General features: G+C 39.3%; 1 protein-coding gene and 1 long non-coding RNA gene across 3 annotated transcripts in view; both read right to left on the reverse strand.

The window, feature by feature from the left end:
- Positions 1-22,374, reverse strand: part of LOC138958758 (uncharacterized) — a 381,866-nt gene that overhangs the window by 101,237 nt on the left and 258,255 nt on the right. The window lies entirely within an intron of this gene.
- Positions 521-21,416, reverse strand: LOC138958752 (mannose-1-phosphate guanylyltransferase regulatory subunit alpha-A-like). 2 transcript variants are annotated; one of them, XM_070330030.1, is made up of 12 exons: positions 21,260-21,416; positions 18,916-19,013; positions 18,352-18,455; positions 17,829-18,021; positions 16,475-16,534; positions 14,974-15,104; positions 14,016-14,039; positions 7,750-7,878; positions 7,081-7,225; positions 4,936-5,028; positions 2,702-2,873; positions 521-2,062 (listed from the first exon to the last, which is right to left on the reverse strand). In XM_070330030.1, exons 1-12 carry the CDS (start codon positions 21,342-21,344, stop codon positions 1,962-1,964), a joined length of 1,335 nt encoding a protein of 444 aa, XP_070186131.1. In that variant the 5' UTR covers positions 21,345-21,416; the 3' UTR covers positions 521-1,961. The 2 variants fall into 2 exon arrangements, with proteins under 2 accessions (XP_070186131.1, XP_070186132.1); XM_070330031.1 differs by lacking the exon at positions 14,016-14,039.

Here is a 22,374-nt window from a genome sequence, read left to right on the forward strand (position 1 = left end):
GTCTTATTTCCTAATCACGAATAATTGTCTGTGATTTAAACCTAGATGACATGTTCTGCGTGCACTTTTACGGTTTTGTACAAGATTGAGCCACACAAATACTTTCAGCTGCATCAACTCTGAACTGAACCTCTGTGCAAAGTAAGAATGCAGAAAACAAAACCCATGGACACTTCACTTATCAGATAGCTAGTAAAAGTTTCTTTGAGCAATATTCCTCTTTAAAGCATCAGCTCTGCATTGTATCTAACAACAGTTTAAAAAATAAAATAAAAAATACTGAAAACAAAAGGCTGCTAAAGTGACACTGTTGTTTTTCTTGTGTAATACTTTCTGCTTTATACCCAAAGATTCACATGTATTTTTCTCCTGCATTTTCAATCGTTCATTATGAAGTTTTCTCATTCAAGGCACACAGTACTTTTCTTCCTGAACTCTACCTAACACTGCCCTGTTAAAAATACATACAAAGTAAACAGTACTCATCCTTAATACAAAGAAAAGAACGAAAGAAGGAAAATACGATTAGTGCCACAACATTTTATTTCAGATCTGGTTTTTTTTGTTTAAACAATTTACCAGATATAAACAAATGTTTACATCAATTCTTTGCAACAACGAATGTTACAGTTGGTGACAGGATTGTCAAATAAAATGTAGCCATTTCAAAAAGATGATAATTGTATATGTACATACACAGGATACTGCCACTATTAAGATGCAATCATGAGAAAATAGTATTCTTGGGACTATTCAACCAATTCAGAATTGAATTGCTCATACAAAAAATAAGACTATCACAAATCAATGCTATGTATGTTTTTTAGGGCCTTGTCATCATACACCATCTTGCCAAATTTGGTACTGATAGACTGAATAGTGTCCAAGAAATATCCAACGTTAAAGTTTTCCGGCCGGACGGACGGACGGACGACTCGGGTGAGTACATAGACTCACTTTTGCTTCGCATGTGAGTCAAAAATCATTATCAACGTTTTTGGTAAAAGTATTTGTTAAAATTCAAATGTAAAAGATGAAAACAAAATTTAGATCAAGACTCTATGTCTGTATAAAACATGTTGACACAGACATTCCAGATTTAAAACATTGAACACAGATTTATAATCCTGATATAATATGTGCAAAAAGAGCATACATGTATATACCATTTACAAACAAGGCAACCAGTCCTCAAGTCAATTTACTATACATTTTCAGTTCACAGCTTTTGCTAATTAACGTTAAAGACAATATGGATAAAAGTTGTTTCTTTTTGTATGTGCGATTTTTCATTCTGAACTCAAAAAAATGAGTATTTGCACATCTCATGTTAGCCTGTTATGAAAATGAGTTTAAATCAAATAACAAAACAGAACAAAACCATGGATGGATTAAATATTGTATATTTGATACAACTTTAATAATACTATAATCATATTCACAGTATATTACACTGTGTCAAAACAAAAGTAACACCTCTTAAACTCGCACAAACACCCTCAGCATAAAAACCAAACAAACAAACAAACCAACAAACAAATAAAAAGCTAATTAAATAAAATCTACAATGTTAGACACTTAACAATAAAACCAAACAGGTAACCCACACATTTTCACCCCGAAAATTCCACCTAAGAAGGTGAACCATGATAGTCACAGACTATAGATATTTGTATTTTGCCCTTTGAACATCCAACCTGCATAGCATAGTACATTCCTCAGTTGCAAGACATATGGGTTGGAGGCACTTGGGGTGCGGGGAAGGGGAATTTCAAAATGTTCATATGATTGTGGCCATAATATTGAAATGTTTCACACAGTCCCATCAAACCTTTCATGAACCAAACCATAGAGATTGACGTCTTCAGGCAACCAGAATCTTTCAGGCTGAAATGTCCAGTGGAACTACACACTGAACACAGACCCTATTTGTCTTGTGGCCATGGGCTAAAAATGGTAACTCAAAGAATAATCTGATTTTTGTAGCAGCCGCTCAGATCCTTGTGAGGAAGGACTATGGAGTTAAGAATGATCACTTCTGATGGCACTTGAACACTGGAACCTGAAACATATAATAATGATAATACGAATAAAAACCTAATCTAGCAAAAGTCCAGTAAATAAAGTGTTTTACAAATCAAAAAAACATAACATAAAGTTAAAAAAAAACCACACATACACACGCAAAACACAAAAAACCCACCATACAGTGATACACACAGACAAAAAATCATGGGTTAATTATTCTCAGAAACATATGCAGTGTAAGGGTCACTCTTATTGGGAGTTGACAGTTTTGTCATAATAAGCAGACACATGTTTCTGAGCTGAGAACAACCCTCATACAATTCGCTGAATTAAGCAGAGAAAACTGAACTAAAATCTAGATTCATTTTAAAGGAAGGGCTGTCTCCGGAATCATCAAAAAAAGATAAACCATTCCTACATCTCCTGATGATCTAATATTTGTACAAGATGGCATCAAAGAATTTTGACTAAATCTTCATTTCAGTACTCACAATAAACATTGTTTTCTTCCTCTTCTTCTGCGTTTATGGGCTACAACTCCCAAGTACACTTGGGTTTTGAATGAGCGTGCTTTTAGATGTATGACCATCTTTTGGCCCCTGCCGTTCACAGTCAAACTTTGTTTTAAACAAATTCAGGGGATTGTAAAACTTTGTTCAATCTGATGGCTCACCTATAACAGTAATAGAAGGATTCAGCCTGCCATCCTCAGTGAACATGGAGGGAATTTCCAGCTTGGCGAAGGGTTTGTTGGGGTTGGGGTCATTGGGCGTACCCTCCACCCTGGTCCAGAACCCCACTGTGCTGTGCCAGCCAATGATGGAGTGGAGGATGCAACAGTGATCCTAGAAACAAACACAAGGTAAGAATTACAGTTTCAATGATATGTTGTATAGTTGAACAAAGTAAACTCAGAATACAAACAACATTAAAAAAAACCAGCAAAATACAGTTAATTTCCAAGAATACCAGTGTTATGACACATGGTTTTTTCTTAGATAACAGCTAATCCATTACTAACCTATTTCAGAAGTAAGAAGCTCATGAGTAATATATCATTGCACCTTAACAAAGAAGATCAACAGAGATGACTACACATTAAATGTAAGATGAACATCATGCAAGTTATGTTTTACAGTCATGTTTAAATCAGGTATGAGTGGGAGTAAATCAAACCCTACCTCCTACTGAGTTGCCATCCTTTTTTCCCCCCATCCAGTTCTGTTCTTTTTTCTTCATATCGAAATTCTGCCAAGAATCTACTTGTCCAACTCACTCTTAACCTCCCTTGCCCCTACTCTCCTACCTCCACTTCTCCACAAACAGGGGTGGGACTCTTGTGATGAAAAAAGAGAAAATCCCTTTTATCTAGGGGGGTTCGAGGGCATGCTGACCCCCTGCATTTAAAAAAAAATGGTACATTAAAATCTGTGCAATCTGGTGCATAATTCTGAGACTAAAATTCAACTCGTCTGGATTAGATAAACAAGTCGCGTAAGGCGAAAATACAATATTTAGTCAAGTAGCTGCCATTTTTCAGCAAGACCGTATACTCGTAGCATCGTCAGTCCACCGCTCATGGCAAAGGCAGTGAAATTGACAAGAAGAGCGGGGTAGTAGTTGCGCTAAGAAGGATAGCACGCTTTTCTGTACCTCTCTTTGTTTTAACTTTCTGAGCGTGTTTTTAATCCAAACATATCATATCTATATGTTTTTGGAATCAGGAACCGACAAGGAATAAGATGAAAGTGTTTTTAAATTGATTTGGACAATTTAATTTTGATAATAATTTTTATATATTTAATTTTCAGAGCTTGTTTTTAATCCAAATATAACATATTTATATGGTTTTGGAATCAGCAAATGATGGAGAATAAGATAAACGTAAATTTGGGTCGTTTTATAAATTTTTATTTTTTTTTACAATTTTCAGATTTTTAATGACCAAAGTCATTCATTAATTTTTAAGCCACCAAGCTGAAATGCAATACCGAACCCCGGGCTTCGTCGAAGATTACTTGACCAAAATTTCAACCAATTTGGTTGAAAAATGAGGGCGTGACAGTGCCGCCTCAACTTTCACGAAAAGCCGGATATGACGTCATCAAAGACATTTATCAAAAAAATGAAAAAAACGTTCGGGGATTTCATACCCAGGAACTCTCATGTCAAATTTCATAAAGATCGGTCCAGTAGTTTAGTCTGAATCGCTCTACACACACACACACACACACGCACGCACGCACACACATACGCACATACACCACGACCCTCGTTTCGATTCCCCCTCGATGTTAAAATATTTAGTCAAAACTTGACTAAATATAAAAAGGCATTCTCCTCACACCCCCCCCCCCTCCCAAAAAAACACACAAACACAAAACACACTTTCACACACCAATGGTAACATTGTAATGGTGCATACTTACGTAATGAACCATGTATCCATAATCCAATAGTATGATTCAATGCATTGAAGCTCAAAATGACTATTAGTTATCAGGAGTTTTCAGTCAGCATAATTTAACTGTCAAGCCTCCAGTGTTCTGTTCCATCTTCACTTCTCTCCATATTGTTCAGTCAACAAGTTATGGATACTGTGACGCGGAAAAATAGATTACTCCAGCAGAATTCGTGTTGTGTCCATGGAAATCCGCAGATTCGCTGAAAAGTCCCACCCCTGACAAAACACACATACCCCCCTCCCACCCACCCCACACCTGTCAACCTGCCCTTTCTGAATCCTTTGTTCCAAGGTACAAACAAAAAATATATCATATACACAATTGCAGTTTATTACTATCTAAGTATTCCTTTCTTTTTAATTTCTTATGGATTAACTTGCTTAAATATGATTCCAGAGCAAAATGTATCCAACACTTATCAGGATTTTGTAATAACACTGACCTGCAGTGTAGCTCCTTCTAAGATAATGGATTCTCGGACTCGAACCCCTTCTCCAACCGTCACATTCCTCCCTATCGTCACATTGGGGCCCAGCTGAACATAAACAAAAGTCAATGATTTCACTGTACATTTTTCAATATCACACACCCACACACACACAAAATGGCAGTAACAATAAAATGTCCAACCATCTCTCTAATCAAAGATGTCAAAGGCAAAATCATTTTACACAGTTTCACTGTAGCTTTTACAATATATCTTACTATTGTCTAAAACCATATGGTTGGTTAAAATCATCCAAATACATGTACAGCAGTCCCTGCAATGTACGGCCCCCGGCGTGAGCGGACACCTGACATGTACGGACACATTTGCTCGGCACGGAGTGTTTTCCTTCTATATTTGCCCCCCCTTAAACGGACACCTGCAAAACGTGGACGCGGACACTCATTTTCGGTCCCAACAGCAGGTCATACCTCCAATGTACGGACAGACCATCGTCAAATTTTCACAACAAAATCGATAACAGAGCAGTCCGGCTCTTGGTACAAAGATCACAGCCGCAATGGCGTGATGACAGTCACTGATAACTTGAGTGCACGTGTACCCATCAGAAGGGGGGGTAGTTTTGGTCAGGAGTGGAGTACATGTATGCGAAGATGCCAACATGAAACTGCACTGTGCTCTTTATTCTTGTCTGTTGGACGTAATCAACAGAAACCACAGTCGATGAAGGTCCTGGGCGAAAGAGAGTGAAAAACCGGCCACAGTTCTCAGCATCGTGTGTCTGTATGTAACCTCTTTCATTGACAAGATACTCTTGTTTCCCCTCAGCCTTGACCAGTGAATCGGTTGCCTAATCTGTGAACCCTTCAGTTGTCTTGCTTTGTCAAAAGTTAGGACACAGTCAACTGGTTTTGCTCTGAGTGAACAGTGCAGCTGGCCTCTCTGGCCACAGCCCCAAACAGTACATGGCTGGAGGGAGTGAGAGAGGGCGGGGGGGTGGAGGGGTAGCTGGCTAAACTCTGTGGGGTGTCTGGTGTCACTACATGTCAGCAGGAAGAGCATTGGAGAGAAATAGAGAGGTGTACTCTTCCACACAATTTCCAAGCATCAGTTGTCACGGCTTGGGGTAGGCATTAGTGAGGGAGAGTGGGAGCTGTGTTATATACAGTGTATTTCCGACTGAAGAGTGAAAAAAAAGTCACTGCCATGCCACATGATCGGCATGCAGTCAATAAAGCCAGACAAGAAGAAAATAAATTACATGATTATGACATGCAGCTCTATCTGCTGCTATTTATTCAAACTGGTTTTCAACCTTATTCTTGCAAAGCATCTGCACACGCTCCTCTGTGCTGTGTTTGTGTGGCTGCTTTCGTATGTCAGTGCATGGTGAGTGTGTTCACTGCCTTAAGGATTTATTTGATCTCTTCTTTTCAACACTTTTCATACAAATCATTTTTACAGAACGTTTTAAAGACGTATTAGGAGTTTGTTGTTATTGTTTAGTAGCCACAAGAAGTGATTAGCATTGACTCAATCCTGTTGTTTGTGTGTCTCTGTGCGAGTGTATGGTGGAGGGGGTGGTGTGGTCACCCCTCCCGTGACCGGACACCTGCAATGTACGGACACTTTTGCTATGGCCCAAGGGTGTCCGTTCATGAGAGGGACTGCTGTACTTTAAATTTCACTCATATCACACACAAAAATAGAGACAGTAGCAATCAAATTTACATGGAGAATACAAAGACAGAACCGTATAACAAGTTTCTGAACTCCCATCGTTCCCTTTAAAAAATGATGGAGGATGAAGAAAACAAGAAACACGGATGAAAACCGTGATAAACAAACACTGTCCATAGAGAAAACAGTGACAGTCTCATGGTCAGTTATATCGATTGAACATAACCGCTCAATGGCTGGGGTATATAATACCACATGCTACAAATCATCACCGATGCCTGAAGTCTACAGGAAACCTTTTTAACACTAATGCAGGGGAGATAATCTACATTTTTGTTGTTCTGGCATCACTATTCCAATAACCAATCAATGAATAAAACAGCTATAAATTTATTAATGGACGAAACAAAAAACCGTATTGTATCATTTAATCAATACAGGACAGAAGTGCTGACTTACCACGGCAGTGGGATGAACTTGTGCACTTGGGTGAATGAAGACATCCCCTGTGATCTTGGGTTTACCCTCTGAGTTGAGGGTAAGGCGTTCTGGGTGTGTGCGTTTGTAGATGGCCAGGTAGTGTCGGTTGGCATAAATAGCAGCCCTGTTCAGTTAAAGAACACAAGACACATCAATCGTAATGAATCGTAATTAAAATGTTGCTTAAAACTGTCTGAAATTACTCCGTCATTCCTTTAACACACATATAAATCGTTATAAACACTTTGCTTAAAATTGTCTGAAATTACTCAGTCATTCATTTTGTTCATGACAAAAATAATATTTTGATTTTCAAGGATAATCTGTCAAAAAATCCTCCTTTGCCTGCCTATGTATCATGTGATCAGACTGAAGGTCACGGCCACACACCAATACCATATCTGTGCAACCAAAAATTCAATTAAAAAAAACCCAACTAAGTAGCATAAAAGTATATGGCCATGAGGATTGATTGGCGAAAGAATCAAAATAGGCACAGATGCATGTATTTTTTCTTCCTTTTGCCTGCTTCATCAATGCGATACCAAAACACACAAAAAGAGAATGACGTGACTTGCTGATTCGATCTGACTCGTGAAGCATGATGTTCAATCAATAACCAGTGTCATCAGTACATTACAATCTTACCCAGCTGATTTGATCTGACTCCAGAATTGAGAGGTGTGAAAAACAAACAGCGTGGCTGTGGCTGCCATGGGCAAAAAGACATCTTGCTCCAAACGAATCACCTCTTTGGACGGGACTTGGTAATCAAAGCTGGAAAAAGGAATTGTCAAAAGTCATTGAACTGAACAGCTACAAGCGGCCACAGACAGACACACACACACACACACACACAAATGAACCCATGTCAAAAATTATCCACAGCCAGGCAAGCACTCACTTACGACAGGAGGACAAACATTGTACTGATGTATTGACTAAAATTGTTGCTGACATTGCTCATCCAATTTCTTCAGTATTTAACTGGCAAGATAAAAGAAATATGTTTTCCAGAATGCGTTCTCACATTAACTGTCTAAGACTTAATAGATATTTGAACAACAATAACACTGTTCCTTCCTCAGATGAATAAGCATATCTTAAAATTCAGCAAAATGACTGATGAAAACACATCTAAATTAAACTACATGTATTTATTCATGTATGCTTTTGTGAGGCGTTTGGAACAATTTTAGGATTTGCGCCATATGAATATCCTCATTTTTATTAAGCTGGGGACAAAAACAACCACCCCAGCTTCACTGACCACATACCAGTGAAATATTGTCTTACATTTATTGATCACTATTGATTAATGCTTATACATGTAAGAAAAGTGATCAGCTGTTACCCAGCATTTACACAAGTAACTCACAACATCCAGAAATAAATACCCCAGTAAACCTAGCTCAGAAGCTGTTTCTCCTACTTTTAAACATTTTTACTTCGGATAAATGCCTGTTGAAAATTAACTGACTCAGTGACTGTACATGTCTCCAAAGCTTAATTTTCATAATAAAAAAATATGAGGTTTCAAGTTGCGATTTTTCTTTTTTTTGAGTGATCAGAAATAAAGATTTCTATGCCCCCCCCCCCCCCCCCCCACCCCCTTTCCCCATGACTGCACACACTTTCAGAGAGATCAGAGAAGGGAAAGTCTGCTTCTTGGAACTGAAAATAAATGTAAAAACAAAACCATCTATGAAAACAAAATCTGTCAGACATTTTAAAGATGAGCAGAGAATGTGTCACTGATCTGACACTTACATAGTTCTAATCTGCTCATTAATCCTAGCCTGTATCTCTGCATGGCACACAGCTCAAAGTATGACATCAAACTGGAGAGTACATGTGTAAGCCATACACACTGTACCAGGGGTGTACCTTAACTTTTTTTGCTACCGGCCAGGGGGGCCGGTAAGTCAAAAATTGAACCGGCCCCCCCAAATCCCAACCGGCCCCCAACTTGCCGGGATTTCTTACAACCGCCCCAGCGGCTCGTCGCTTGCTAACCACATACACAAAAGACGTACATTCATACTTATAATGCATACATGTGGATTTGCACTACTAATAACTACCACAAACACACAGAAAACTTGATGACTAAAATGCTATGTTTTAATATAATGATAATTAACCTTGTTTTAATAAAGAATTTAAAATAAATGCCGCCACAAAGAAACAAGAAATCAAAACCACATTCACACCCTGTCACACAATCACACACTAAACCTCACTAAAAGTTACCCCCTTTATGTACCCCAACCACACAATTTACAAAGTAATTTACTATGGAACTTTACTTACCACATAAACACACACTACAAAAGAGTAAATCAGCATTTTTTTTAAATTTAAATTATGTTTTTTGTTGTATAAAACCAAGTATAAAAAACTGACTACAAACAAAACATTTTTCTAAGTTGCTTTCTTGTTTTGTTTCTTTTTCTTTATGTCTGTGTTATTAATATTACTGTAAAAGTTGTATACCAGCCAAATTTACCACAGCTTAAGTCATAAATAATCAAAAGCATTACATTTCATTTCTATTTCCTAATGAAAACAAACAGATGTTCAGATTTCCTGATCCTAGAATTGTTCACAGGTGATCTTTATGCTTTTGATTCAGCAGAGTTGCATCCCTTGTCCTATTGTTGAAGGTCTGTCTTTTCTTCTTTATATAGTGGATCTGGGTTTTTTTTTTTTACTTCCTTAGTTGAAGGGAAATAATTGACAGCAGTAGTACTGTCACTACTTGTACTAAGTTGGTCAGCAAAGCTGGTGTTAACATATTTGGGAAAACGGTCTCAATGAGTATCCCTGCAGTCAATGACATAATTAGGCCAAAAAAAAAAATAGGTCTGTTTACGGTAACCCGACCGACCCTATTTTTTTCGCGCGACCCTAGACTTTTTTTTGGCATTTGGGGGAAAGAAAAAAAAAATCTTTTGTTTTCTTTGCAAAATAACGTAAAAATATGGTTTTTTGGAGGAAAAAAAAAAAGAAAAAAAAAATCCCGACCTACCGACCCTATTTTTTGGGCCTATGTTACCGTAAACAGACCTTTTTTTTTTGGCCTTATATACATTTCCCAGAAACTGGATCAGTGGTACATAGCAGGCACATCAAAGGAAAAATACAGAGGGCTAAGGGGAATATGTTTGCTCTGGATGGGCGGTCAGATCAAAGGCAGATGCATTGTAAAAGCTGGTTGGCCTTGAGACCTGGGTCAATGACCGTTACTTGCAATCTGAACACAGCTGCCTGTCGAGACACTGACCTTCTTACTCGGGGTCAATGACCGAGTTTTTATCTGAGAGGAAACTGTTTTACAACATGTGAAAGTCTCTGAAGGATTGGTGAGCGCAGGATAAGATCAGAGAGGGGGTGAAGTGAATAGCGCAAAGAGGGGGGACGGAGGGGGGTAACTATTTTGACTGCTGATGCAAATTGCCAGCGGCTCGTGGCACTGGAGGGGTGATGACACGGTCAAGTGAGGCGGAGGGGGGTAGCTGTCTAGCCAATGTGTCTGAGATTGATTGATGGTAGTCCTGAGTCCTCAAAGTGGGGGAAGGGGGGGGGGGGATGAGTGGGCAGTAGAGAAGTGACAGATTTTGAGATCGCCCGCAGAGATATTTGTTCGCCGGCCGTTCCGATTGACTACGTTGCCTAACGACTTTGTACTTCAGCAAAATTTGAACTCGCCCGGCGGGCGATTTCAGAGGAATTTCGAACTCGCCCGACGCGATTTGAAGTCGCCGCGGGCGAGCGGGCGAGCGCCAAAACTCACCCCTGCTGTACAAGCAAATGAACTTCACAACATTCCCACGTCCAACAAACTCACACCATTTAAGGCTCATGCCTGCTCTACATTTTCTACATTGTTTTATATATTTTTGTTTGACACATACATTCAAAAATGCAAACAGGGATTTCATTGACTTCATTAAGGTCACATCCTGTCAAAGCAAATACTGTTCCCACATTATGAGTCACACTAAGCACTTGACAGATGTGTTAGTCTGCACTGCAATTAGTGCAAAACTGATGCCTTCAACAAGGAAACAGAACAGACAAGCATGCTTCATGTGAATCTAATGAACAGGTTCATGATCATTTCAGACATTCAGAACAACATTGTTTTTGTCACTCTCATATGTTCTTGTGCCTTGCTTACTTGTGGGGGGCTGGAGGGTGCATTGACCTTAGCCAACAAACACTATAGCAAAAGACAATGTTTCAATTGTGTTTAAAAAAAACCCAAAAAAAACAGTTACTTTGATACCTGTTATACCAACAACAAAAACCCTCAAAAAAACAACCTCACACTTTTGAATGAAAAATATATAACTTTGTGTTGTCTACTGCATGGTTCATCTGCTTAACCAAAAATATCCCTCTCGCGTAAGGACACCTGCCATAAAAAGACATCTTAAGTCCACCCTAAGGGCGTATTCTCGTGACAGGTATCACAGTAAAATGGTCACTTTCAACTGCAGTGATCACCACAACAGGCAAAACAGTGTATGATAACTGTTCACCAATTTCAGGGTTATATAGTAACCATCAAACAGTGGTTACTGTCAGATTAAAATAACCAAGTGTATCAGCTCTGTGTTACTAAAGATCAAAAACATACTGTACTAGTGTTTTCAAACAAAAGCAGACATTGTTCATCAGTCCTCAGCAACTTTGGATATATACCAAGGCTAGGAAAACTGATGAAAGAAAGAAACTTGGATCAATGTGTCAACTTTTCCCCCCAATCCGTGTATACAATCTACATGCATACACCAGCACATTTACTTATTTCCTCATACTGAAGAAATGTGCTGTTGGAGTAAGTGTCTCTCCCAACCATCTCCCAAAGAAACAAGAGAGAGAAAAAGAGTAAGAAAGAGAAAGAAAGGAAGAAAGAGAGAGAGAGAAAGAGAGAGAGAGAGAGAGAGAGAGAGAGAGAGAGAAATGACTGCATTTTGTTTTCATTCCTTTATCCATCACCTGGATCGAGCTACATATGTACAGCCCATGCTGTGTGAAGTGAAACCTTCCCGTAACCGTAACTATTGAGTGAGGAGTTTGGAGTTCATTCACCCATTGTACAAACACCAGTGCCATCTTAATTACAGAAAACAATCACTTACATCTTCCTGCGTCCAACACTATACATGTAACTTGTTCATAAAAAGACAGAGGAAGAAAGCAAGAAGCATTGAGTGACAGGTTTTCAATGAAATAATGCGAGAGCAAGAAATTATGGTTTCCTTTCTTTGAAACAGTGGCACCTGGCATGCAATGAAAGGACACCCATGAGACCAACCAAAAGTGTCTCCAAGTTGCAAGTTTATTTTATGACAGGTTAATTATTTAGTCAGGTTAATATCATAATAGACAAAGGGACAGCAGGTGGTCTTTAGAAAGATCGCAGATACCACTTAAGCTATTCCAAAAACACCAGAAAGCTTGTTGCCAATGACAGCTGTATTGAATCTTGCATTGTCATAAAAAGAAAAAAAGAGTTAAGGTGGTACAGGTATGATGAAAACACATTTGACTGAAATTCACGGAGTGTCTTTCTTTTGTTTTTTGCCAAAATGGAAGATGCCTTTTGTGTATATTTTCAGTTTCCTTGTTTATTTTTTGTTGTTGAAAATTAATTTGAATGATGAAAATTCTCTGTATGATAATACGGGTAGTAGTACCATAAACATTTATTTTATATTTATTATATGAAAGCCATCAGTAATGACACAACTAGTGATAGTAGAGTTAAGTACATTGTAGCTGCTTTCACATGATCCCAACCACTACAAAGAAAGTTAATGTCACATGATATGAAAAAAGGAAGTTAAACTTTGTTTCAAAGTAAGAAATTAAAATACAGTGATAAGCATAGGTACATACTTCTGATATAAACAAAACACACACTTTTCTTTTTTTTAGATCACACCCAGCTAAGTCTAAAGCAGATTACTCACACACACACACACACACACACACACACACACACACACACACACACACACACACACACACACACACACACACACACACACACACACACACACACACACACACACACACTAAATTGAACAAATAAGTTTATACTTAATGCTATCTATGTAATTTGGTTGGTTTTACCAAAATCACTATCCTGAAAACTTTTCAAAATCAAACAGTAAACATTCAGATGCTTCACATTCATTCAACACTAATACCAAACAAGATACAGCCCCAGACATTAGTAAAAATCTAACAGACTCTTATCTAGTGGGATTTGTCAACAGGTAGTTTATGTATACAAGTGTGTTACTATTAGACACAAATTGACACAGGGCAAGTTTGTTACAAGTACAATTGAGTTAGCATTAGAAGTTTAGTTACATACATACAGGTGAACGAATGTTAGCTACATGTTTATCTGTCCAGATTGTATAGGGTTCACCCAATACTGCACAGGTGCATGCACAGAGGTAAATATTTCAGCTGAACAATGTTATAGTCATTATATAGGTATGTTAAGACAATGTTTGGCACAATTACTCCAAATACATGTGCATATATCTAAACATGCAGCGCTGCAAGTGAAAGGGGCTGCATGCAAAGTAGGTCTTCCAGCCTGACAGTTAGGTCATCAAAAGCTGAAATTTGCCAGTGGGCCCATGGGAACAAGACGTACCAGGCAACAAAACTACAGCACAGATGGAACTACCTCGCACCGGACTGCAGTGCAAGACTGTAGGCACACAAACGCAAAAATGCATCCACAGAGGACTATTTCACTGGTTCACGAGACAATGCCAAGGGGATGGTGAAATAAGGCAATGGAAAGGGAGTAACAAGCATGCCAAAAGCCACGTTTCCACAACGAGGACACATACTGAACTGAAACGCTGGGAAGCACATACCCCTTGTTCATGAAGCCTTGAAAACTAAAAGAAAGTAGAAACAGTGTCAGAAACGACACAGGGCTTGCAACACATTATGTGGCAAGAAATGATACTCTCAACTCAAAAAGGTTTTGTGCACTTGGGTTATAGCTCAATAAAAATGAAATGGAATGCTTCGTAAAATAGAACAGAAAATAAACTCTGCATCAAAACTGCTTCAGTCATAACCATATTACAAATACAAGAATCAGAGATGACAGAAGACAAACATAACATAATATAATCACACATCTTTTCAAAAGTCAAACAAAGATATTAAGACTTTATAAGTAATTCCCTTCACCCAGGAAAAGTCATAATATATGTATACATGTGTGGAAGTTATCATTCCCACATCATACTTAATGACTTGAACAGAAAGATCTCAGCTACACTATAAAACAAGATTCATTTCATCTCCAGCCCATCACCTATGGCCACAACTTTATCATGTATACGTTTTAGAGTTGTGATAGAAGTGCAATGCATTGCCATTGGTTACATCTCTTACCAGCAACTCATGTGCGTGATAGTGTGCGTGCAAGTGTGTGTGTGTGTGGTATGGATGTGGGCGGACGTGCGCGGACGTGCCTGTCTTGAGTACTTCTGGTGTTCTTTCTTTGTATGTTTTTATTGTTTTTATGTTTAGGGTTGTTGTCATATGCAGTTTGGTTGTTTTAAGAGCAGATGAACCACACTTTTCCATCCATTGTTTAATTGTATGGACAATAAATTATCTTATGTCTTATGTCCTAAGAGTATCACGTTAGGAAGGGAAAAGCAAAAATAATGCGTACACCTGCATTTTTTTCAACACCAACCTATTATGCCCCATGGGAGACCAAAAACAAGCAGGTTGTAACAACTAGCAGCAGATTTTCGTAAGGTACATAGGTGTTGAAATAACGGCAACAATACTTAACAAATAGCTTCTGACCTATAGTTTTCCTCCAGGTTTTTCTTGAAGGCAACTTCCAAAGGCTGGAAGATTTCTGGGGTGAACAGATAGATACCGCAGTTGATGGTAGTGCTGACAAAAGTTTCTGGCTTCTCCACATAGTGCAGAATCTGAATCAAAAGGGTTTGAAAAATCAGTGCCCCTGTTAGCAATCACAACAAATTCAACTGACTTATGTCACTGCCCTGTAACAGGCTATGTGACTACTGACTTTTTTCTTTTGTGCACATGAAATTTCCTTGTGATATACTAAACAGTGACTATACCAAACAGTGACTGATACTTGGAAAAACATTCAAATCTGAAGAAATAATTATGCAGATACATCCCCTGCATTATATATATATAAACATGTCACTGTATGTCTCAATTTCTTCCCCTTGAGCCATTAACTCATAGAATATTTGCATCCAATCTCTCTCTCGATCTCTCATCAAAACATGTACAGTAGAACCTCCCTTTTAAGGCCCCCACCATTTTTAGAAAATCGGGTCTGAAACAGGAGAGTGTTAAATTGGGAGTACACTTACAGAGGCTATGAACAGAAAGTCTGAAACAGGAGAGTGTTAAATTGGGAGTACACTTACAGAGGCTATGAACAGAAAGTCTGAAACAGGAGTGTTAAATTGGGAGTACACTTACAGAGGCTATGAACAGAAAGTCTGAAACAGGAGAGTGTTAAATTGGGAGTACACTTACAGAGGCTATGAACAGAAAGTCTGAAACAGGAGAGTGTTAAATTGGGAGTACACTTACAGAGGCTATGAACAGAAAGTCTGAAACAGGAGAGTGTTAAATTGGGAGTACACTTACAGAGGCTATGAACAGAAAGTCTGAAACAGGAGAGTGTTAAATTGGGAGTACACTTACAGAGGCTATGAACAGAAAGTCTGAAACAGGAGAGTGTTAAATTGGGAGTACACTTACAGAGGCTATGAACAGAAAGTCTGAAACAGGAGAGTGTTAAATTGGGAGTACACTTACAGAGGCTATGAACAGAAAGTCTGAAAAAACAAGGTCTTAAAAGAGGGGGAGTCTTGGTGAGTTTGTTTGTTTGTTCGTTCATGGGCTGAAACTCCCACGGCCTTTATGTGTATGACAGTTTTTACCCCGCCATTTAGGCAGCCATACGCCGCTTTCGGAGGAAGCATGCTGGGTATTTTCGTGTTTCTATAACCCACCGAACTCTGACATGGATTACAGGATCTTTTTCGTGCGCACTTGGTCTTGTGCTTGCGTGTACACACGGGGGTGTTCGGACACCGAGGAGAGTCTGCACACAAAGTTGACTCTGAGAAATAAATCGCCGAATGTGGGGACGAACTCACGCTGACAGCGGCCAACTGAATACAAATCCAGCGCGCTACCGACTGAGCTACATCCCCGCCCCTAAACAAGGTCTTATAAGAGGGGGAGTCTTGGCGAGTCATAAAAGGGGTCCTGCTGTACACAATTTATGAATAAATCAAAATTGCATTACCTCATGTGTATCCTTGTTTTCCACAATGCAGCCGTAGGTTAAAGATTGTTGCCTGGTAGCCTAGCAAAACGAAAAAAGACATTTTAATTAAAAAGCAAACACTATGTGTTCACAACTTCTTTACTGAGCACACAAGATCAGAAAATGCCTGCAAACAGTGCTGACAAACTCTTGCGCTTATGGTCAAACTCAAATCATAAAATGTTCACAAAGAATTTCACATTCTGAACCAATAAAAAACAAGAGGCGAAGCCTTCAAGGCTCACGTAAGAAATCGACAAACAGTAACACAAACTCAATCACTCCGTCACACATACACACACACACACACACACACACACACACACACACACAGTATGCATAGGTGACACTGTGCAAGAAAGCGAGACACTAGATCTAGATCTAGCCTACTTAAGCCTGTCCTTAATTGAGCCCGTAGTCGACTACACGAAGCTTCGCAAAGTCTTAATACCAAAAACCCGCAGCTACGGCGTGGTACTTTGACCCCAACATCGCTTCTCAAGTTTTGACATGCGAAGCTTCGCCGTAGCTCGCAACGAAGTTTTTTTTTTTTTTGTAAGAAGAGTGCTTTTTGATTCAAGATGGACGACGAAATCAGACTCAACACCATAGTGAAGAATGCACTTATCGACTTTGGTCGATATCGACTAACCTCCTACCTGTATTATTTCATACTGCGATGCATTGACATGTCGAATGAAACTCGAAATCCCAGCGCTCACGCCAACTGGTCCCGGCCGTGCTCAGTCAACGAAATAGAACACATACAATTAACTTACGTCATCATCAAGTACGTAAAGTACAATTTGTGACGTAAAGTACTCAGAAAGAAGCACACCACGCGCTAGTCGAGACTACGTGCATGCGCTTTCTGACTAATAAGATTTGAGACGCCAAGACATGAAAAGATAACTCTCTTTTCCGCCATAGTGCCTTCCAACTAGTCTCGGCCCGCTCAAAATAATGAGCCAAAATGACCGAGACTTTCAGTAATTCCTTCGCGTGACGTCTAACCCTCTTACGCCATAATGTGACGTCTTCAAATGACGAAATGTTAAAGTTTCTACCACAGACATACACACGCACACACGCACACACACACAGACAGACAAAGTTACGATCGCATAGGCTACACTTACGTGAGCCAACCAGACAAATTCTTCTATCCGAGATACTTATTTCAATTATGTACGACAAGCACTCAGTCATTTCAAATGGATAAAATTGCAAACGATAGTGTTGCATTTGACAGCAAGCTCTTTGCAGCAAACTAACTTGTAAGAATTGTTAAATTTCAGAAAGAAAATAAAAGTTTTATTTTTAAAGGGCTCACCTCTGTCGCCAGCACAGTGCAGATGGCAGAAGACGGCAGAGCTCGATGGGAATCCAACATATCTTGCAGAGGAAAGTCTCCGCACACATCAGCGTTCATCACAAAGAACATCTCCGGTCCTCCCGTCATGATCTGATCTCGGAAGTGGTACAAGCCTCCTGCTGTTCCCAAACCACTGTATTCCTGCAGATACCTACAATTCAACAACAAGGAACATTGTATTTGAAATCATATTTTGCAATTTAAAAGTTAAAGGTGCACTTCTAATCATTTGATGACTTCTTCTCACTTCCTCTCATCCAAAGCAAAGTAAGGCTGACGATGGTTTCTTCCTTTCAGTTTCATCAAAAGAACAAAATAGAAAGGAAGGGAGGAACATGACAAAAGAAAGAAAGAAACATAAGAAGAGAGGATGTAAGAAAGAAAGGATGAAGAAAGAACGACAGAACATGTTTCTTATAACATTTTCTATACATTAAACATCAATAAAAATGATTTGCTGTGTGGTTTCCTGTTGGCTCACCTGATTTGCACCTGGAACTCCACCTGGGACTGGCTGATGAATTTGTTGAGAGCATCGTTAGGTTGGTAAAAGCCAATCAGAATGATCTCACGTAGGTCTGACAGCTGAAACAATAACCTGAGGTAACACCTTACATCCAACTTTCTACCAGCTGTGCATACATTAAACACTTTCCTTCAGCCTATATAGAGATCTACAACAACATATAATGAAGACAACAAACATGAATTGCAAAGAAAACTCTTAATATACTTCCGCATCTGGTTCGAATTTCACTATTTCTTGCGTTATATAAAACATAGCAAATTCTCTTTTGTAGCTTTCTATTTTTTCCTTTCTTCTTGTGGAAAACCTCTCACATTTTCTTTGCATTAATGAAAATGTTGGGTTTCAAGACATCCTTCTTTTCACCATTGGAACAGTTTGTAGTCTAAGGATTCAGTAGTTCTTGTTTCAATTGGATATTTTTAAATAACAAGTTGTTACAATTTTACCTGTTACAACGCTAAAAACACACACCTGTAGACACACTTCAATACATTAAACCACAAGGCAGCACAATACCTTGCTGCATGCTTCAATATGATGGTAGATGACGGGAAAGCCAGCCACAGGAAACAGAGGCTTGGGCAGCTCCAGTGACAGTGGTCGGAATCGGGTACCTGAAACGTACATGCGATGATCACCAACTGATGATTTTTGTCAAGCATGCAGCTAATCTCAACCTGCCATGCTCACACTGCAACTTAACCATAGACAAAGATCTCGAGGCTGGGGAAGCAGTCTTGTACACAGTGAAATCTGAATCATCATACACAAACAATGATACATGTACGAGCCCTTAGGATCAATCCAGACAATGCGCATGCCCGATACACATATTTGCAATAGCTAGGGTTCATTTTGAAATAAGATAAGCGCAAAGAGCATTAATTTCTACAATGCATAATCCTATAATAGTGAAAGGTTAACCCTTTTTAAATACGCAATATACACTGTGGTCCTTGTTGGTGAGAATTAAGCTGTGGATGGAAGCAGAAATGGATTAGGTTGACAGTGTATTGGGTAAATTAAGTTTTAACACAAACATGAAAAGAAGCAGAAGTAATTGTACATTCTAGAACTTGTATTTGTAATGACTGTCACAGAGATGTGAGTAGCATATTTGTGATGTGAAACCACGTCGTGTTTTTAACCTCCCTAAATATTGAAGTGCGATGCGTAGGTGACCGGAGAGGCGTTATCACGGGTTTTGTGCGTTGCACGAGAAAACCATAGTTTGACATGAGTTGTGTTTTTGAGAACTGTAGCTGGTCTGGGGTTAATAACGTCACAGCGTTTAAGATTTTCAACCGGGAAGGTTGTCAGCGCGTGTCGGACTTGTTCTGGGAACAAGTACTCTTTCAAGAGACGGGTCTCTTAAGGTAAATGATTTACTATGTTGTACATTATTGAAGTTGGAATACATAGCTGGAATGTAAAGGTTAGTGTATACAAAGTGCACTAAATTCTAGTGTGAAGTTTTGAGAGAATTCTTGTTGTGATTATGTTATGGTTTTCGTTGGTAAATTCTTGAATATAATTGCTGTTACGCATTTATGTTATGTTTAAGACAGTGATACTATGTGTGGTAGTGTCAGTGATGGATTAAGTGATTCATGGATGAAGTATAGTTGGATTTTGTCTGTGGACGGAATGTGAATGTAGAATGAACGAGAGAGATGTTACATGACTTTAGTTTAGGAAGAGGAGATGGTTAAAGAGAATGTGTATTAAGACTTGGGTTAATTCTTTAGGAGTTTCCATGAGGGGTTTTCCATGGCGTGGACAAGGGACGGACCTTACACGGGAGAATGCGGGGCGATGGTGGGGGAAGAGACCACATCGGCGCAGAGATGGCTTGACGGCGGAGTCTCCATCGTTACCGGTCGTAGAGGCGACGGTTTATTTCGCTAATGGCGGAAATGTTTCTCGGGGAGAAACGTGAAAGGTGTGTGTTGGCACCTATAAGGAAAGTTTCTGGGAATTCATCATCTACGGGATTCAGCGACACAAGGATGTGTAAATGACGACATGCAGTGAGCCGTGATACGAACTCGTGAGTGTCTGTCAGCACCTTATCTTGTGCGTTAATCTATCTTTGAGAAAGTATCTTTATACTATGTATTTACATGCATTGAGTGAATGCTATATGTTGTGTGAACTGTGTGGTCGAGAAGTTGAGTCGTATTGATGTATTTGAAGTGAAGAATTGTGTTATATTTTGGTGAGGAAATAATAAGTCTGCATCCTCCCAAAATTCTGTGTTTGGAGTGTTTTAGTGTGAAGAGTGAAGAGTCAGGGTAATTAGATAGGGCAGAACACGTATACGTAAAAGTAACTCCTTTATTCACACTAAAATCCACTTCATGACAATGACAATCAGACCAGATGGGATGTGGCTGACAGTGCCATGGCCTGGAGCTTCTCTCTCAAGCAAAAGTTGATGGTGCATGCTTCTTGAGACAGCAAAATTGGAATCGTTGTTTTCATTCATAACATTAACAAACTGTCGGTGGCATCAAATGGATCCATGATAATAATTTGCCAGCGATGATTTGCATCCAAAACATCTTAATTGCTGTAACTTTGTAACTGTAAGCACAGAAACTGAGACTGTGTGAGAGAGAGAGAGAGAGAGAGAGAGAGAGAGAGAGAGAGAGAGAGAGAGAGAGAGAGAGAGAGAGAGAGAGAGAGAGAGAGAGAGAGAGAGAGAGTCTACGGTTTGTCGCCCTCTAAATTGTATACGTGACGAGGTAAAATTACATTCTCTTCAGCGCCTGTGGATCGAATCTGTTGTTTTCCCCCAAAAAATAAACAAAACTGCAATTAGATCAACACTTTATTCTTCGCGTGGGGTTATACATACCTTTCATGGGCCCTCCTATAAGGATTATTGCCTTCAACATGATTGCGGTCGACGTCAAATTCACTCCCTGGTTTTGACTTGTCATAAACTTGTCTGACTGCCTGACACGCAAAAGCTTGCTATTCGCTGTTCGGTTCACTCCCCTTTCAAGCAGAGCTGACCGATCTTTCAGACTATTAGTTTCGTACTAGTAAAGAAACGCAAGGCAGACGGAGACAAACTTTGAAGTTGGGTTTATTCGGCCTTGCGGTCTCATTTAAAACAAAACTCTACCTACATTCCCCAGTGTGTGTAGCAATAATATTTCGTTTCGTTGTCACAGCAACCTAAGTCAACATTCTGTTTATGGCCTTACTGAATCAAACACCGACAATCTGCAATGACTTATTTTTAACTGTAACATATTCCCATGAAGTTGTTGATAAGTATCAAGAAATAATTCTGCTATATGCAGTCAAGAATCAAAACCTAAAAAAATTACTTCAGTTGGATACTACTTTCATTTATACACACAAACACACACGTACACACACACACACACACACGTTCCAGGAGAGAGAGAGAGAGAGAGAGAGAGAGAGAGAGAGAGAGAGAGAGAGAGAGAGAGAGAGAGAGAGAGAGAGAGAGGTATACATGGTGTAATATTTTGATTATTTTGTTATGTCAAAAAAGAGACGTAAACTTAATTCTCTGGTCATCAAAAAAGAAAAAGAAACCGATTCAGCATATGTTTCGTCTAGTCTGGTTACAGACGCGTGTTTCTTTAAGGCAAGATACTCCGCTCACGGAGCTAGGAGGCGAGAGCGTATATGAAACGGTTCGATGGCCAGCTACGCAAGAATCAAACACCATTAGTTGATACCGAAAAGTTCATCTACACTGGTGAGTGATCCATGCGCAGTCGCCATCTTTACTCGCTTAGCTAGCAAGCCCGAAGCTAACACGCCTTGGCTTGCAAGATCCTAGCGTCCCTTGCAGCGAGAATTGCCCAAGAAACGGTACTTCTTCGCCCCATTCTCGCCTTAAAGAAACAGGGGACAGTATTTTTTAGTCAGAATAAACAGCATTAGTGATAAACTCAGACAGAAAAAATGGCATGTGTGCGCTTGTAAGCT

Source organism: Littorina saxatilis, linkage group LG2 (genome assembly GCF_037325665.1).
Source record: "Littorina saxatilis isolate snail1 linkage group LG2, US_GU_Lsax_2.0, whole genome shotgun sequence".
Lineage (NCBI taxonomy): Eukaryota > Metazoa > Mollusca > Gastropoda > Littorinimorpha > Littorinidae > Littorina > Littorina saxatilis.

Excerpts from the sequence above, each read along its gene's own strand:
- LOC138958752 (XM_070330030.1), bottom strand. The coding sequence starts at position 21,344 with ATGACAAGTCAAAACCAGGGAGTGAATTTGACGTCGACCGCAATCATG. Across the intron at positions 18,456-18,915 it reads ATATTGAAGCATGCAGCAAG|CTGTCAGACCTACGTGAGAT; the intron begins GTATTGTGCTGC and ends TTATTGTTTCAG. Across the intron at positions 7,879-14,015 it reads CAAGGCTTCATGAACAAGGG|CTTTGATTACCAAGTCCCGT; the intron begins GTATGTGCTTCC and ends TCCTTTTTCCAG.